We start from the raw sequence: 18,511 nt of genomic DNA on the forward strand, positions 1-18,511 counted from the left end.
CAGAATGGGTAGTGCCGCCCATTTGGAGAAACCAAGCGGTCGCCGGCGAGGACCCCAAGCAGGGGCTGCCCTGCCAGGTGCCTGAAGACCCCCAATACTGTGGGCAGCAGGGAGCGTACCCCAACGCCAGCCCCGATGATCCCTCATACCGCGCCGAGAACACAGCCCTCAAATCCCAGCTCACATCCCTCTCGGAGGAAGTGGCACAGCTGAAGAGGCTGTTCTCCCAGCAGCTGTTCACTAAAACCAACTGAAAGACTTGAACCAGCTGGACGCTTCTAGCATCCCCACGCTGTCTGGGCAAATATCTCTGTACAGCTGCAGCACAGCAACATACAACATAGCTCTTATACCTGTCAGACACGGCGCACACAGTCCCAGGCAATGGGCATGAAAGCAAGAATCCCATTGATACTCATTTGAATAAAAAGAATTTGTGAGCTCTAAAGTGAACAGGGAAAGTAAAACTCAAAACAGGGTTCCAAATTACACAACGTATTTCTTCCCAAAAAGAACGGCGATGGGAGTAGGGAGTAGGGAGGGTGGGGGCAGGAGAGAAACTTTAGGGAAACTTGCACAATGTGTTAGCCAACAGTCAGGTCTGTATGCTTATCTTGGCCTGCGCCACGGCGAGAGAAGCATCTGTAGAATACAGTGTTATCTCTGAAGTGTTTGACTGGAGGACTCTGCTGGAATGCCATGTTGGTTTGTCATGAGACAGCACATACTTGCTAAAGCTGTCACCGCTGTCGGGTCTAATGTGAAACGGTCAGGTCATATATAGGAGCTGTGCATAGGATTCGAAAGCAGTTTGATGCCCTTAGTTCAGTTACCACACTACACAACAAATAAACAGATATCTTGGTGGAGATGCTTTTGAAATTCAATGGGCAAACTGTTCTGTATAAAGATAGACTATATATATTTGTTTATTTAGCAGACGCCTTTATCCAAGGCGACTTACAGAGACTAGGGTGTGTGAACTATGCATCAGCTGCAGAGTCACTTACAACTACGTCTCACCCGAAAGACGGAGCACAAGGAGGTGAAGTGACTTGCTCAAGGTCACACAATGAGTCAGTGGCTGAGGTGGGATTTGAACCGGGGACCTCCTGGTTCCTAGCCCTTTTCTTTAACCACTGGACCACACAGCCTCCACAATAGATATATATTTGGAGAATATGTGAGGCTGTACTGTAAATGTTTATGACAGGTGAAAATGCAGCTGTATTGGACAGAATATCTCAATCCATACCCTTTTTGTACTTAAGTAAATAAACCATTTTTTAACTGCTGTGTTTTAATTATTATTATTCTTATTAATAAGATTTATTTTGAAAATAGAAAAATGACTTTTCTTCTAGCCATGTTGAATTTTAGATATGGATTTTTAAACTTTATACTTTTATAGTTTTTGCTCAAGAAAGCCAGACTTTCCAAATGTTTCAGTCTGTTTTAACGGGTCTGTATAAGATTTTAGAATTTAAAAAGGACACGTTGGCTTTCACATGTTAAGCAAAATGTGCGGACGCATATTTCTACAGAACGCGTGCCCACAAGCAGTTTTGAATTCTGCTGTGCGGCTATAACCCAGCTTGAAGGAGCGTATAAACCAACTGGACTGTCAACTAGGAGGCAGCTTTCAATTATTCCCCATATAAAGTAATTGAAAAAAAAAAATGGTGTTTTATTTTTTTTTCTCCAAAGGTATTTTCAATATTTTGTGCATGAAAGGGTTGCACAATAAATGCATTAGTTAATATCTACATCTTGTAAGTAGTTTTCACAAATGCATTCCCTTCCCTCCTAATAGCTTCTGCACTGCAGTGTCACCCCTGTCACCCATCGTCAGCATCTGCAGGATTCGCAACCCCTGGTCAGTTATGTGGCGTAATACCTCTCTCTTTCCAAAAGGGGGGGATAAAGAGCATTGCTGTTTTCTTGACATTACGACATTTCTTGAATAAACAGCGATAGGATATAAAACACAATTAGAGTTAGGAACTGGAAGTGATGACAGCCTTTTAAATAAACGTGAACAGCGTCAGTATGCTGTTTAGCGTAACGAGAGGGATCTTAAAAGGCGTTTCAAGTAAATAAAATGTATGCTAAGTACTGTAGATCCAAATGATAATTCTACTGAGGCAAACTCCGTGACCCGTGACCTGTGTTACCTCAAAGGTCAACGACACTCAAAGATTGGAAGGTATCGACAACTGTAAGGGTCAGGGCTTCAAAAAGAGACCGATATAAACGATACGCTTTTAAACGTGTAGTTAAGGGCTCGGGTCGTTCTGTTCGATTGGTAAAATGGTTTTTATTTTTGGTTGATTTTGTGCTCCCCCTTCATAAACTGCCACAGAAACACAGTTGCCAAAATAAATAAATCAATAAAAGGCCACACGATGGCGATAGAGTTTATCAATGCTGTTTCTCCAAAACATAAACACGCCCATGTTCACAATGCTAAATCATACGAGTTTTATTCTTATAAAAAAATAATACGTCCACATAAACGATTCAGGGTTAGGTTCAGATTCATTTAATGTTTTGTAATGTTATGCAGTAACATTGACATTGTTTTTCCTATGTGAATAAACGCAGAACAATTATTAAATAAAATACAAAAACAACACTGAATAACGGGAGCCCTATATACAATAATATTATATAATAATAATAATAATAATAATAATAATAATAATAAAACTACTATTATTAATACTACGACTACTACTACTAATAATAATACTAGGCTAATAATAATAATTCGATGCTCAGGGGAGGGGGCGTGTCCCTCCCTGCCCCCCTCCCTTGTGGAGTCGTCTCGTTTGAAGGGAGGCTGCAGCGAGGGAGCGCGCACTTACACCTGAACTCCTCAAGCGGAGTCTGACGGGGTTTCCATGGAAACGTGGCTAGCTGCTTGCAAGGCAACAGGGATCATTCGGCCTGCAGGGACGTGGAGAGAGGCAAGGAGCAAGGTTATTAATATCACGACAAGCATGCAACGTGCCAGAGCCGGTGCAGGGCCAGCATACGTGGTACCAAAACCTGACCCGTGTAACGTCACAAAACGGTACGCTGTGGCTACCGCAGTGGGTTGCCAGCGGCGTGCATTGGGAGTTAATAGCATTCCTATGTTAAAACGTGCTCATCAAGGACGCGCAGGTATAGAGACAGCTAGCAGGTCTACGGTACAGCTTTACCTTATCAAGTGCTGTTAGAGTCATGGCGCACGACTTGTGTGTTCTGATTGGTTGATCTCATTCAGGCTCTATCTTGGAATTCGTGTTATGGAAACACACCTGTAACTGCCAAATACCCGTTTAAAACTGCAATGCGATGCAATGCCACCAGACCCATACAAGGGGAATCAAACTACTTCCTTAACACGTGGGGACCATTTAGAAATCCACACGTAATCGACATTACTGTCGGCTCACAAATGTTGTAACCTTTCTGAAGTAATGATTCTCAGTGAAGGTGTGAGCGTGGGGGTGTGGCTTTAGATTTGCACCTGTGTGTGTGAATGTTAAAGGTAGACATTTGAGACCACGTTTGTATTATAAGATTGAAGGTATGTTATTTAAAAAATGTAATAAAAATATTAGAGGGTCTAAAACATTTCCTTATATAGACAATTAGACCTTTGCGATAGTGCTACGTTTTGTGAAGATTAATTATTATTATTATTATTATTATTATTATTATTATTATTATTGTTGTTGTTATTGTTGTTAATAATATTACAGGTGAACTGGTTTCTGTTTTTATGTATGTTTTTCTGTTTTTATGTATTTATCAATCGCGTTTCATGTTTTAGTTATTTTAAGAACCAAAAGTATTTTATTTTTATTTTTTCTAAATGCGTTTCTTTTTTTATCGACGACTGCGGGCGCCTTGTTTCTAAAAATGCCTCTCCCCCCTCTATCTCTCTCCCCCTCTCTCTCTCTCTCTCAGGAGTAAAGCGTTTGGCGCGGTGCCCGGTTCCACCCTTCTCTCGTCGCCAATCATCCGCCACACTCCGGATCCTCATCTCTCTGCAATTGGGACAGGAAAAGATGGAGGGTGGGCTACAGAGAAAGACAAAACGTGACGAGGCACCAAAGCGCGCTGTTATGCAACCACTGACCTACTAACATACATTTGAGAGAACTGTGGCGCTGCCCGCTAAGCACTACGTGAACGTCTACTCCGTGAAATACAAGATACGAGCCCTCCGAGAGACAGAACACTGCGCCCCGAACCGAACCCGAACCCGAACCGCGACTCAGACTCGGCACCAGCCTGCTTTCGGGAAATAAATACAACCGATTGAAATACACCAGCGAGGGCAGAAAATTGTGGACTTTCTTAAACACATTTTTCTTTTGCCAAACAGGTACGTTGCATGCTGCTTTTTCATTGTTCCTTTTTTTAATGTTATGTATTTATGTGTGTGTGTGTGTGTGTGTGTGTGTGTGTGTGTGTGTATATATATATATATATATATATATATATATATATAGGTGTAGTCGTGAATGCTACTCCGTGCAGAGAATATTTCTGAATGGAATATGCAGTTTTTTTTTTCTCTCACAAACGCGTCTTTTCTTTCATCTAAAAATATCTGTATTTCTGGCTTTAGAATCGCGTTGACGCGTTTTGCTTTGTGTTTAATTTTGAAAATCTAGAACGTGCTCTAGGTATCGCTGTCGGAAGCTTCACATGTTTTTACACAAGTCGTTTATTTAGGAGGAAGGAAGGGTGATATATATATATATATATATATATATATATATATATATATATATATAGGATGAAACGAGTGGTGTCTATATACACGAGATAAACGATGAGTTATTTTGCAAAAATATAATTTGATAAATATGCAGGGATGCTTATATTTTGCTTAACCCTTTCCGTGTTTCGTGTTATGACTCCGTTTGTAATTGACTGTGCAATTACCGTATCTTATTCATTATTTATACTGTATATTATAATACACATTTTTGTAACTGATTCCAGCATAAATAAATGCCCCCACGTCCTCTTCCAAATGACGTATACAACGGCGTATTTAAACTTGAATGCGTCATAAGGAGGCTGTGTGGTCCAGTGGTTAAAGAAAGGGGCTTGTAACCAGGAGGTCCCCGGTTCAAATCCCACCTCAGCCACTGACTCATTGTGTGACCCTGAGCAAGTAACTTAACCTCCTTGTGCTCCGTCTTTCGGGTGAGACGTAGTTGTAAGTGACTCTGCAGCTGATGCATAGTTCAAACACCCTAGTCTCTGTAAGTCAACTTGGATAAAGGAGTCTGCTAAATAAACAAATAATAATAATAATAATAATAATAATAATAACGGTATCCGGATGCTCACTGCACGTTCCTGTCCTGGTAAACGCGTGTTTATTTAAAGACGCGCCGCCGCTGAGATTTGATGAACGAAGAACGAGCCGAGGTTAAGCGTCATATCAATTATCGGGCAGACAGACAGACAGACAGTGCATTGTAACCCGTCCACTGTAGACAGTGCATTGTAACCCGTCCACTGTAGACAGTGCATTGTAACCCGTCCACTGTAGACAGTGCATTGTAACCCGTCCACTGTAGACTGTGCATTGTAACCCGTCCACTGTAGACAGTGCATTGTAACCCGTCCACTGTAGACAGTGCATTGTAACCCGTCCACTGTAGACAGTGCATTGTAACCCGTCCACTGTAGACAGTGCATTGTAACCCGTCCACTGTAGACTGTGCATTGTAACCCGTCCACTGTAGACAGTGCATTGTAACCCGTCCACTGTAGACAGTGCATTGTAACCCGTCAACTAACTGACGCCCAGAAGAGCCAGTTGCGACACGCAGCACTGCGCCGTGCACCCGCTGCCCTTGCGTGGTCACATTAATAACACGGCAGTTTAGTGTGTGGAGAGTCCGTCTGTCTATTGTTCTGTTCCGACTAGTTATGACAAGATTAAAAGTCATCTGTTAGTTACGCATGCGCGGTAGCAAGTTGAGGTTTAAAATATATATACACAAGGTCCTTGACCTTAATAATAATAATAATAATAATAATACATTTGGAACTTGAATCAGTCGGTTCCCGATGGACTGTTGAAGAAATAGGTTTTTTTTTTGGATCGTAACATGAAAAAAAACGGATGCAAGTCAAGTCCAAATGTGTCCACGGCTTTCAAGTTTGCAAACAGAGCGTGAATTGCACGCGTCTTTATATAGTCTAGACGAAAAGGCGTGAAGTATATTGAAACGGTAAGGACCTGCAGGTTACACTCGCAATCGGGAGACGGCTGCCAGCAGATCACACTTGAACTGTGCAGAACAGATACATGCAGTTAATTGTACTGTCATAAAACGATACAAAGCCATGCTCTGTATCGTTTAACAACAGGACAACGTTCCCGCTTACGCGGCTGGCAGAGGCTCGTAAACCTGACGCCAGATTGTTTTCAAGGGCCGGATTAATAAGAACTTCACGCGTGAATTATTATGCATGCAATTCTGAAAGCAAACAGCTCAATAAGTTAAGTGTGATGTCATTGGTGTAGTAAACGCGGTGCATGCTGGCCGTGCTTTACTGTACACAGGACCGTGCACTTTCTGTACAAAACACAGCAACAGCCAGTGCTGCGGTTTTTTCCGGTTTTTTTTTTTTTGCCAGCCAACTGTTACATCATTTTTTTTCCTTTTGTTTTGACAGTTGGATAATATTCAGTTGCGTAATGTGCAATACGGTACTAATTCAAACCGAGGAGGAAATTAGATGATGCAATTCACGGAAATCCAGTATGTGTTTTTGTGCAGAACGCCGGTGTTTGTAACAAGAGTTCTGAGTGCCAGCGCTCCCAGCCGAGTTCAAATGAATCATCGAGCCGACTGACGTCAGACAAGAAAGAAAATCGGGGGGAGGGGAGGGGGGGGGGGGGGGGGGGTCTGGAGCGTTTGACTGAACTAACAGTGACACAGAAGTATTTTGTTTAATCACATGCATTCAAATCTCATATACTTCGTGTGGGTGGCAGTGATTGATTCATTTGCACAGATGCAGACCAGATCAGCCAGAGTCTCATGGGCTGCCACTTTGAATCAAGCTTCATTTTGTTTCGCTGGCAATACGCTAGCTGTGCACTAGATGGCGCTGTCACTTACTTCCATACAGTAGAGGCATTACATAGATCTACAGCAGACAACTGGAACTGAAGAGCAGCTCTGAGCTCACCAGAACACAGAGTATATATATATATAGGACAGCAGCGTGGAGTAGTGGTTAGGGCTCTGGACTCTTGACCGGAGGGTCGTGGGTTCAATCCCAGGTGGGGGACACTGCTGCTGTACCCTTGAGCAAGGTACTTTACCTAGATTGCTCCAGTAAAAACCCAACTGTATAAATGGGTAATTGTATGTAAAAATAATGTGATATCTTGTAACAATTGTAAGTCGCCCTGGATAAGGATGTCTGCTTAGAAATAAATAATAATATATAAAAAAAAACACAATATTAAAGTGTAGAATGATTGAGAAAAAAAAAAAACTTGCTCTTAAAATATTCTGGAAATGTCTTTTTTCCCCCTGTGGTTTCAAATCCCTTCACAGCAGAACGTTTTGAATATAAGAACATAAGAAAGTTTACAAACGAGAGGAGGCCCCATTCAGCCCATCTTGCTCGTTTGGTTGTTAGTAGCTTATTGATCCCAGAATCTCATCAAGCAGCTTCTTGAAGGAATAGCACTGGGTGGTTTTTGAGAACCATTAGACGCAGCGCACAGCACTCCAAATTCAAAAAAAAAAAAAGAGCTGAGTTTTGCTTGGTGTCATTTCGTTTCCCGTTCTGTCGTTCCGAGCCTGTTTCTCCGGGCTGGTTTTGTTCCCCTTCTCCTCGGAATCTGCCTTTCCGCTTGTCTGTTTGAAGAGACAGCCTCACTCCGTTCATGCCTGATACAAGCTCACTGCAGTAAAAGCGTTGCAAAGCACACTGAAGCACAGTGAAGCCCAAAGAAAAGCATAGGCAAGCATATAAAACACACACACACACATATATATATATTTAATGGCAAATGCATTGGGAAAGCCCTGCAGAATGACAGTGGAAATGTTCCAGAAGTGTTCTGTTTAAACCATGCCCGCTCCGCCTACGCTGTCTTGGGTTCAGTTTAAATCAGTTATGATTCGTTAGCCTCCGAGCATTCATTTACTGGCAGAAGGACTTTACACACCAGCCTGTGTTTCTATGCAAATCCATTTCCTCCTCAGTCCCTGCCCAGGTTATCGCAGCGCGGGGCTCTGTTTACTCACAGCCCTTTTGAAATGAGCTCTACTGTTCTGCTAAGTGCTTCTCCTTGAGTTCAAGTTCAAAGGCTTACTAATAGAGAGCCGCCTGGCTCTCCTTGACGGTCCGTCCCTAATAAAGGCTCCTCTCCCCCCTCCTCCCCTGAGTAACAGTTCCAGAAAGCTTTGGGGGACTCTAATGCAGAACTGAGTGCTTGCCGATGACCCCCCTGTTTCTTGATCCTTTCTTGGGTCCATGCCAGCCACACCAGGGCGTTTGCTGGCTGGGAGAGCCTCCAGTCCTCTCAGTGCTTTGCTCTGGTTTACACTCGGATTGCAGAGCAGAGTTTCGGATGTTGCTGTTTTGCATTCCCAGTTACTTCTTCAAGTCTGATCATGTTGTGATTTCCGTTTTTCTGACCCTGTCTTGATGGTTAGAGAATGCTGCAGCTCTGGGCTCAAGTTTTGCATCACCTCACAGAATGAACTCATTTTGCTTCATGAAGTCGAAATGAAACCTGTTGAATAATGTGAACCCTGTTGAATTACACATCACCGCTTTGTGCTTTTTCCATATGCTTAACGAATAAACTGACACATTGAAAAATGTGACATTTCGAAATCTAGCATGAAACACTGCTGCTATGATGGTTTCCAGTAGACTTTTCAGATATCGTTTTGTAGTTTCTTTGATGATGTTAAATGAAAGATCTAACTTATATTCATTATATATAATACATAGATGAAGGCTATATTTACATCCTGAGCCATTTTAAAACAAAGGCATAATCCCACAGTAGTGTAATCAAAAAGTGATAATTCCTCTAGAGGAAAATATACTTGAACTTTGACCCATTCGACTCCTCGAGACCTTCACTTTCAATTCAAACACAAAATGTCTCGTTTTCAATCACTCGACAACACCCACAGTACAGAAATGTTCATTAATGATCAACAAAATGAGAATACCTAAAAAATGTAAAGCTGGTACAGAGAAACTGGAGAAACGGATAACGACACTGAACGTCTGCACAGCACTGAAACACTACGTTTAAAAAAACAAACTGTCCTGCTGAACCTCGTCTTCTTTAATATCAGCATCACAGGGGTATCCGTGGATTATAAAAAATAACAGAGGGGCCTCTTCTGTGAGTTACAGGAAAACAATTCCATCTCGGGTTTCTGTGACAGTTTATAAACTCCACCTTCGCTCTCGTAGTTTATGACGTCACAGAAACCCTAGATGGAATTATTTTCCTGTAACTCACTGAAGCCCATATATTATATATACAGTGCCTTGCGAAAGTATTCGGCCCCCTTGAACTTTGCGACCTTTTGCCACATTTCAGGCTTCAAACATAAAGATATGAAACTGTAATTTTTTGTGAAGAATCAACAACAAGTGGGACACAATCATGAAGTGGAACAAAATTTATTGGATATTTCAAACTTTTTTAACAAATAAAAAACTGAAAAATTGGGCGTGCAAAATTATTCAGCCCCTTTACTTTCAGTGCAGCAAACTCTCTCCAGAAGTTCAGTGAGGATCTCTGAATGATCCAATGTTGACCTAAATGACTAATGATGATAAATAGAATCCACCTGTGTGTAATCAAGTCTCCGTATAAATGCACCTGCACTGTGATAGTCTCAGAGGTCCGTTTAAAGCGCAGAGAGCATCATGAAGAACAAGGAACACACCAGGCAGGTCCGAGATACTGTTGTGGAGAAGTTTAAAGCCGGATTTGGATACAAAAAGATTTCCCAAGCTTTAAACATCCCAAGGAGCACTGTGCAAGCGATAATATTGAAATGGAAGGAGTATCAGACCACTGCAAATCTACCAAGACCTGGCCGTCCCTCTAAACTTTCAGCTCATACAAGGAGAAGACTGATCAGAGATGCAGCCAAGAGGCCCATGATCACTCTGGATGAACTGCAGAGATCTACAGCTGAGGTGGGAGACTCTGTCCATAGGACAACAATCAGTCGTATACTGCACAAATCTGGCCTTTATGGAAGAGTGGCAAGAAGAAAGCCATTTCTTAAAGATATCCATAAAAAGTGTCGTTTACAGTTTGCCACAAGCCACCTGGGAGACACACCAAACATGTGGAAGAAGGTGCTCTGGTCAGATGAAACCAAAATCGAACTTTTTGGCAACAATGCAAAACGTTATGTTTGGCGTAAAAGCAACACAGCTCATCACCCTGAACACACCATCCCCACTGTCAAACATGGTGGTGGCAGCATCATGGTTTGGGCCTGCTTTTCTTCAGCAGGGACAGGGAAGATGGTTAAAATTGATGGGAAGATGGATGGAGCCAAATACAGGACCATTCTGGAAGAAAACCTGATGGAGTCTGCAAAAGACCTGAGACTGGGACGGAGATTTGTCTTCCAACAAGACAATGATCCAAAACATAAAGCAAAATCTACAATGGAATGGTTCACAAATAAACATATCCAGGTGTTAGAATGGCCAAGTCAAAGTCCAGACCTGAATCCAATCGAGAATCTGTGGAAAGAACTGAAAACTGCTGTTCACAAATGCTCTCCATCCAACCTCACTGAGCTCGAGCTGTTTTGCAAGGAGGAATGGGCAAAAATTTCAGTCTCTCGATGTGCAAAACTGATAGAGACATACCCCAAGCGACTTACAGCTGTAATCGCAGCAAAAGGTGGCGCTACAAAGTATTAACTTAAGGGGGCTGAATAATTTTGCACGCCCAATTTTTCAGTTTTTTATTTGTTAAAAAAGTTTGAAATATCCAATAAATTTCGTTCCACTTCATGATTGTGTCCCACTTGTTGTTGATTCTTCACAAAAAATTACAGTTTCATATCTTTATGTTTGAAGCCTGAAATGTGGCAAAAGGTCGCAAAGTTCAAGGGGGCCGAATACTTTCGCAAGGCACTGTATATATATATATATATATATAGAGAGAGAGAGAGAGAGAGAGAGAGAGAAAGAGAGAGCGAGAGAGAGAGAGAGAGGTTTTTATTTATATATATATAATTTTAATTGTCAATCTTAAATTCTGGGGTGATGCAAAACTGTAGCCATAGCTGTAGACGTTGAAAAAGCTGTAGTGGAAACATTTGCCATTGAATTTCTTATCTTTCTGTTAATTATTACAGCAGTGTTTAACCCCACTCTCTCCCTGTATAATAAGCTGTGTAAAGCCCATCTCGTCTCTCCCACTGTCTGCAGCAGGCTCTCCAGGTCTTGCTCCGAGCTCCAGTGACCTACTTAGCTTACAAAGGGAAGTATTTACAGCAGTGACGCTGCTTTGTAGGTCAGTGGGGCGGGACGAGAAAACGTTACAACAAACGCTTGCACAGACTGAAGCCAGATGTGTGTCGCTGCATTTCTTTCTCCTCTGTCGAGGTTTAAAAATAGAATAGTAACATTTTAAGTGTCGGCCGAACGTACAGTTCCTTCCCGCAAACACATTTCTTTCCTGGGTTGTATTTCTAGCGAGGCGTGTTGTGAATTCCATACATCTTACCGTACCTGTTTGATATCTCTCATTTTTTTATTACATTTTTTTAAAATTTTAAACCAGTTTCGTGCGTTCGAGAAGTTGCTGTGCCAACACTTAAAAAAAACAAAACGAAAAAACACTTCATGCATTATAAAATAGCTAACATGGTACAATTCTACACACAGTGTGCAGTTCTGAAAGAAACACATACTACAGTAGTCCTTCAAACATGACATCTGGTACGATACTAGGTTAAAGAAATCCCTTTCCTGTCACTAACCAATCAGCTGCTTCCCCTGTTGACTGACATGCCTTCAGCCAGTGACAAAGACACTGCTGAGGGGAAATGACCTAGCATGTACAAGTGTGCCTGATTTCCTGAGAGTATGGAAGCTGAGAATTTTCTTTACCCTGATTTAGTTCCAGATATCGTGTTTCAAACTGAGAATACATGTCAGCTGTAACATATGCTTCTTTCAAACTGCACTGCAGACTGTATTTGAGCTGGCTAATGCATTCATTGGCCAATGGCATCCCCCAAAACATGTTCAGCGCTCTATAATAGCTGCATCTCCCTGCTGCAAGTCCCTTTCAGTCACAATAGGTAAGACAGTAGGCACAATTTGATTAAAAAAAAAGGTTCATTAACCTTTCAGACTTAAACAAAATATGTATTAAGAATAAAGGAATCAAGTTTCGATGACGTCTTTTACAATTTGAATTTCGTCTTGTTTCTTTTAATTGAACAAACGCAACCGCTCAGGTTAAGAAGAGTTAGACATAAATAAACAGAAAGATATGGCATGTTAATGACCCTTTCTATTCATAAATCATAATGTTTCTTTGAGCATTTCTAAACATGGATAGCACCAAATTCAGCTCCAAAACTCGCTGTGACCCTGACCTACAAATGAAATGACGCGGACCTTCGAGGTAACATGAAAATATCCAGCCGGCTGATGTCTGAAACTCTCACGCGCCACAAGAAAAAAGACAAACCATGGTGAATTATGTTAAATTAGACTGTTTTTTTTTTTATATACTGTTATATTGTGTTCGATCTACAACTCATTCTCAAAGGGAGGGGAGCCCAGTCCTTCTTAATGAGATTAAAATATCTGTTTAATTAAACTGAAAGCGTGAACAGTGAGATATTTAGAAGACGCGTGGGGAATTCAGTTTGAATGAAAGTGGATGTTTTTTTTAATCAGTTCTTTTCTCTGTTTCATAAAGCCATCATTCCTAAAAGAAATTTCACCAATTCGGCGACAAACATTTCGACTAGAAGTCTTTCTCAATGTCTTGTCGAAGCGTTTGTCGCTGACGTTAAGTTTCTTTTAGTTTTTCTAAACTGTTGAGTGTTTAATAGGCCTGGGTGATAAAGAATTAAACATCCCCTCTCGTTGTGTTCTTAGATCTGTCCCGTTGGCTCTCTTTTGGAAGAAGTTCCTTCACAAGACTAGAACTTCAGGAACTGTTTTCTGAATCCTGGTTATCCACAAGAAGGACCTGGATAAGATCGATTGTTTTCCTGGGAAATAAAGGCTACAAAATAAAATCCAACCTGCTAAATACACACAGACCAAGACACACAACACCTGTCTTTGAGAACACAGCACTGAACCTCAACAAATCCAACCCTACATAAATGAGGACTAACTTTGTAGAATATCAGCTCCTTCTGATGTCCCTGGCAAGCCTCGACACTTGAACTGCTGTTGAAAAATTCTACAGAAAATCATTGCGAGTCAATGAGGTTCCTCTTACCCAATATATCTCATCCCGTTACTAATTTAGAAACCTGTAGATTACTGGAAACCAGTTTCTCTCCTCTTCTAGGTCTATCTCGATGCCATGAATGAGTCATCGGATCAGACAATGGAAGGCCTGCACTCTCCTGCCATGAGCATTGCTGACAGTTACTATGAAGAGAGGCTCGGATCCCCGCCCCCTTCCGGGCTCCTCAAATCCAAACCCAGCATGAGCTGCCGACGCAAGCGGGAATTCATCTCGGACGAGAAGAAAGACGCCTCCTACTGGGAGAAGAGACGCAAGAACAACGAAGCCGCCAAGCGCTCCCGGGAAAAGCGCCGCCTCAACGACGTGGTCTTGGAGAAGCGCGTGCTGGCCTTGAACGAGGAGAACGTGAGCCTCAAGACCGAACTGCTGCAGCTCAAGCTGCGCTTTGGGCTGATCAGCGCCTCCTCCTACGTGGAGAAGAGCCAGCAGCTGAGCGCCAGCTCCATCGACCGCTACTTCTCTTCCAGCGGCTACTCCAGCGGCTCCAGGGTCGTGCTCCACTCCGATTCCTCCGAGGCTGAGCAGTCGAGCCAGGGCAGGGGGATCGCCCCTCTGGCGAAGTACTCCCCCCGCGGCTCCCTCTCCGATATGTCTGACGGTTCTTCCAGGGACAGCCCTGAACCTATGAACTACGACCTGAAACCATCCCACATGGACCTCTCCCCTTCCCCCTCCTCCTCCTCCTCCTCCTCGGAGCAGGAGAACCCTCCGATGATGTTCCGGAGTTCATCCTACCCACGCAGCCACCACCACGAAACAGAAACGGGTTTCCATCACGGGCAGACGCCCCCCCACAGAGGTGTGATCCTCTACCGAACCAACGGCAGCTCTTACCTAGTGGAACCCCCACAAGACTCGGAGCAACAGCACCAGCAACCAGCCTCCCTGGAGCAGCTCGACGCAAGCCAGGCTCTCTCCGATTGCCCGTACCCAGCTCCCCGGCCCCAAATCCCAGCACCTGCAGCTCCCCTTCCCTACGAACTTTCAAATCTGGAAGGGCAGGGGGCCTACAGTCGCCCGTCCCCGGCGCGTTCCTACGCGGAGGACCTCTTGAAACCCAGCTCCACAGCCTTCGAGCACTCCTACCCCAGCCCCCAAGACGAGGGCCCCCCATCCCACAGCTACGCAGACAGGAGGCACGTCTATTTCCACGAAGCCTCCGCTAAAGATTGTCCCTCCACCTCCTCCAGCAAGGGCAATCCCAAGAGCTCTGATAAAGACGCATCCACCGACGAAGACTCCCCGGCGTCCTGTCCAGAGATCGGAGGCTACCACTGCCTGTCCGCCCTACCTCTGTCCCCGTTCCCCCAAACCGACTCCCAAACGGAGATCAAAGCCACCGCCTTGCCACACAAATTGCGGCTCAAGTACCGGGCGCTTGGCAATAACTTAGAGGCTCCCGTTCTGCCGCAGCACCCCTACCTGGTGCTCACTCACGGCAACCAGCAAGCGGGCAGCGAGAGGGACGACCGCAGCGAGGACCCCGCGGGGAAAGAAGATGCCTACCAGACACCAGTCGGGTTCTGCAAACCGCGAGAAGGGGAGTCGGAAAGGTGGGCGGTCTCGCGGATTAAAAGGCGCGACTAGATTCTAAAGACACTAAGCCCACCTGGTAAGGTCAAGGTGTTGCTGGCACTGTCATACACTACACAGCACTTGAGTGTTTTCTCTGCTGCAGAAGGATTAGGGGGTGAGGGATGCGAAAAAGGGAACTGAAAAGTCCTTTCACAGACATCTTTGGAATTAGCCAGGTAAAGCTAACAAGACTTTCCCAGACCAAGTTGACTTTTTTACCTGACATTACGGGAACGTTTCCTTGACCAAAGAAACCAGTTCCATCCCCCCCCCCCACCCCCATGCCTCCTAAAATGTGTTTTTATTTTATTTTTTAATTTTTTTTACAAGCACTTGGATTGTAAATTTTAATGTCATATATATTTTAAGAAAAAAAAAACATAAGAAAAAAAAAAAATAAGGTAACGGAAGATGAGTGAATCGGGCCGTTGTGTGGAGATATTGTCCTGGAGTTTAACTTTGACTGCCACCAACCCACAGAAATGCCACCGAGTGTGTTCCAGGCAGAGCCCTTCACAAACTGGTGAGGTAGCGAGGGACTGGAGCAGGCTCGTACCTGTGTGGTACGGTCGTTCTACATTATTCGAAACAGTTCTTAGAAAACTGCCAGCTTTGACCAGTTTAAACCCACTGTCTGCACCGCTGGCTATTTCTAGGGTTTGTGATGTTCGTTTTGGGGGAGTGGGGGGGGGGGGGGGGGGGTAAAACTGAAATAACTGAATGAGGAAGACTCCGTCCTGATTCATATAGAAAAGGAAATTGGATATTTTTTACCACTAGTTGAATAGTTTCATCAAACCCTGTGTTTTTCCTAAAGGAGGTGTATTACTGATGAGGAAATTCAAGACACATGCCACTGATGCTACCCACAAACACTATATTTATATACACAGGTTTTACGGTCTGCTTGAGTCTATTTCTGACCTTAATGGCATTCCAAGACCAGCGAAGGTAGTCCACCCAAATAGAGAAACTGACTTCAGTTCACATTTCAAGGGTATTTATTGGACCAGGATAGAGAGCCCTTGAGTCATACATCTCATTTACAAATGGGGCTCCTGGCAGGAGAAGGCTCCGAGAAATAAGCAAAACCATTCAAAACACTTCAATCCTAAAAACAGGGATACCAAATAAAAGTCAAAACAATTGCCAGTTGACTTGATCATGAGTCTCGTTAGTATTTTACAGGATTCGCAACCCTGGTTTAAAATCTGAATTAAAAAACCCATTCCTACCCCAGTTTAGTACCCTGAAGAAGCCCCAGCTGGCAGAGCACAGCGTTACCAGCAATGCAAACACGATGGAGCTGCACAGCACACTAGAATCCCTCCCTGCTCCACTCGCTGTAAAATAGATCTGTCAATGCAATGAAATACCTGACAGGGTAAAGGTTATAAATGTGTTATTAAGGTGTTGTGTCATTTTGTTGTTTTTTTTTTACTGTGATATTGCCCCCATTGTGTAAATGTATGCTGTGTTTTGTAATTTTTGTATTTTATTTGTAATGTTGAAACGGTTGTCCTTGTTATTGTGGTGTTGAGAAACCTTGAAGAGCTTTGAAAAGACACTAATACTGTTACTGATGATGACGATGATGATGATGATGATGATGATGATGATGATGATGATAAAAAAAATAAAACTGTTTTGGATTTCTTAAAACACAAATGCGCCTGCGTCTTTTCATTTTATTAACCAGTAGCTTCACATTTTAAGTAGCTTTTTTCTACTGAACAGGTGCATTCAATTCGAATCACCTTTTGAACTCTGTCTAGAGTGGGTGGGACTAGCAGAGTCGAAAAGTCACTTGATATAAATAGAATGAGGGAGGCTGTTCAGTCCTGGCAGTTAGGACTCCCCAGACAAGCTCAAAGCCAACCTGGGAACATTCGCCCGGAGAGATTTTGTCTTCCAGGAGATGGAAAGTCTGCCTGCAGACTTTGTGGCTTGGAACTTGGTTTCAGGAGACTAGGTTTCAGACCGCAGCGCTGCACACCAGGGGAGACTTGGGGTTTGATACAGCAATGTATATTAATATCTCATAATGCTAAACGGCATACTCACAGCTGATTTAAAAGCGGGCTCGGTTTATAGAATCTATACCACTTAAAATGGGCAGACTTGGGTTTCTCCAGGCACTCTCAAAGCCAGGCCGATTTTAAAAAACGATAACGAAGCGACAGACCCACGCTGAATAATTGCACTACAAAATAATATAGGAAACAAAAATAAATGAAAAAAACCTGAAGCTACTTTCTTTTAATAAGAAACAAGAAAAAAAAATAGGTTCTCGCAAACGCCATATCATCCACTGAGGTGCTTGTTCAGACTAATCTGTACTGAGTGCCGTTGCTGGTAGAGGCAGCCAGCCAGCCACAAGGTTGTTGTTTGCAATCCGATTACAGTCCGGGCACAAATTCCAGAAAACAGGTCAGGAAAGTAGGTCAACGAAAAGGAGGGAGGAGAGGGAGGAGGAGGAGGAGGAGGAGGGGTGGCTGCTACGAAGCCAGCCTTGTAAACACACTGGCACTGCACATGTAGGACGGAAAACCTTCGGTTTGAATTCCTTCTGCGAACCCCCCCTCTCCTTCCTCAATGCAAAGGGCTTCGTTTGGAGCTGCAGAGCCCAGAAATTGTATCAGAATCACTGCACTCACCCCTGGAGGCTCTTATACTGTGTGAACAGCCTCCCTCTGTACCGGTGGAGCAGAGAAAGAGAAAGGGAGGCTCTTATACTCTCTGAACAGCCTCCCTCTGCTCTGTGTTGGTGCAGCAGAGAAAGAGAAAGGGAGGCTCTTATACTCTCTGAACAGCCTCCCTCTGTGCTGCTGGAGCAGAGAAAGAGAAAGAGAGGCTCTTATACTCTCTGAACAGCCTCCCTCTGCTCTGTGTTGGTGCAGCAGAGAAAGAGAAAGGGAGGCTCTTATACTCTCTGAACAGCCTCCCTCTGTGCTGCTGGAGCAGAGAAAGAGAAAGAGAGGCTCTTATACTCTCTGAACAGCCTCCCTCTGCTCTGTGCTGCCGGAGCAGAGAAAGAGAAAGAGAGGCTCTTATACTCTCTGAACAGCCTCCCTCTGCTCTGTGTTGGTGCAGCAGAGAAAGGGAGGCTCTTATACTCTCTGAACAGCCTCCCTCTGCTCTGTGCTGGTGGAGCAGAGACAGAGAAAGAGAGGCTCTTATACTCTCTGAACAGCCTCCCTCTGCTCTGTGCTGGTGGAGCAGAGACAGAGAAAGAGAGGCTCTTATACTCTCTGAACACCCTCCCTCTGCTCTGTGCTGGTGGAGCAGAGAAAGAGAAAGAGAGGCTCTTCTACTCTCTGAACATCCTCCCTCTGCTCTGTGCTGCCGGAGCAGAGAAAGAGAAAGGGAGGCTCTTATACT

General features: G+C 43.7%; 3 protein-coding genes across 5 annotated transcripts in view; all 3 read left to right on the top strand.

Annotated features, from left to right (window-relative positions):
• The window catches only part of LOC117966862 (NFIL3 like protein), a 4,263-nt gene extending 2,968 nt beyond the window's left edge, over positions 1-1,295 (top strand). Inside the window, exon 2 of the mRNA XM_034913645.2 lies at positions 1-1,295. This exon is cut by the window's left edge and continues 1,149 nt beyond it. Within this exon, the coding sequence (XP_034769536.1) occupies positions 1-254 (254 nt within the window). The 3' untranslated portion in view covers positions 255-1,295.
• LOC131705011 (Kruppel-like factor 1) overlaps positions 1-18,511 on the top strand; it is a 134,922-nt gene that overhangs the window by 24,007 nt on the left and 92,404 nt on the right. The gene's annotated exons all lie outside the window — the stretch shown is intronic.
• LOC117966861 (nuclear factor interleukin-3-regulated protein-like) lies at positions 1,428-15,822 on the top strand. Of its 3 annotated transcripts, none has more exons than XM_034913641.2 (3): positions 1,428-1,876; positions 3,961-4,381; positions 13,171-15,822. In XM_034913641.2, the coding sequence occupies exon 3, from the start codon at positions 13,610-13,612 to the stop codon at positions 15,140-15,142; it is 1,533 nt and encodes a 510-aa protein (XP_034769532.2). In that variant the 5' UTR covers positions 1,428-1,876; positions 3,961-4,381; positions 13,171-13,609; the 3' UTR covers positions 15,143-15,822. The 3 variants fall into 3 exon arrangements, with proteins under 3 accessions (XP_034769532.2, XP_058862865.1, XP_058862866.1); XM_059006882.1 differs by lacking the exon at positions 1,428-1,876 and adding an exon at positions 3,268-3,577; XM_059006883.1 differs by lacking the exons at positions 1,428-1,876; positions 3,961-4,381 and adding an exon at positions 12,421-12,758.

The sequence above is a fragment of the Acipenser ruthenus genome, chromosome 34, assembly GCF_902713425.1.
Source record: "Acipenser ruthenus chromosome 34, fAciRut3.2 maternal haplotype, whole genome shotgun sequence".
NCBI lineage: Eukaryota > Metazoa > Chordata > Actinopteri > Acipenseriformes > Acipenseridae > Acipenser > Acipenser ruthenus.

Coding starts and splice junctions, on each gene's coding strand:
- LOC117966861 (XM_034913641.2), top strand. CDS start 13,610: ATGAATGAGTCATCGGATCAGACAATGGAAGGCCTGCACTCTCCTGCC.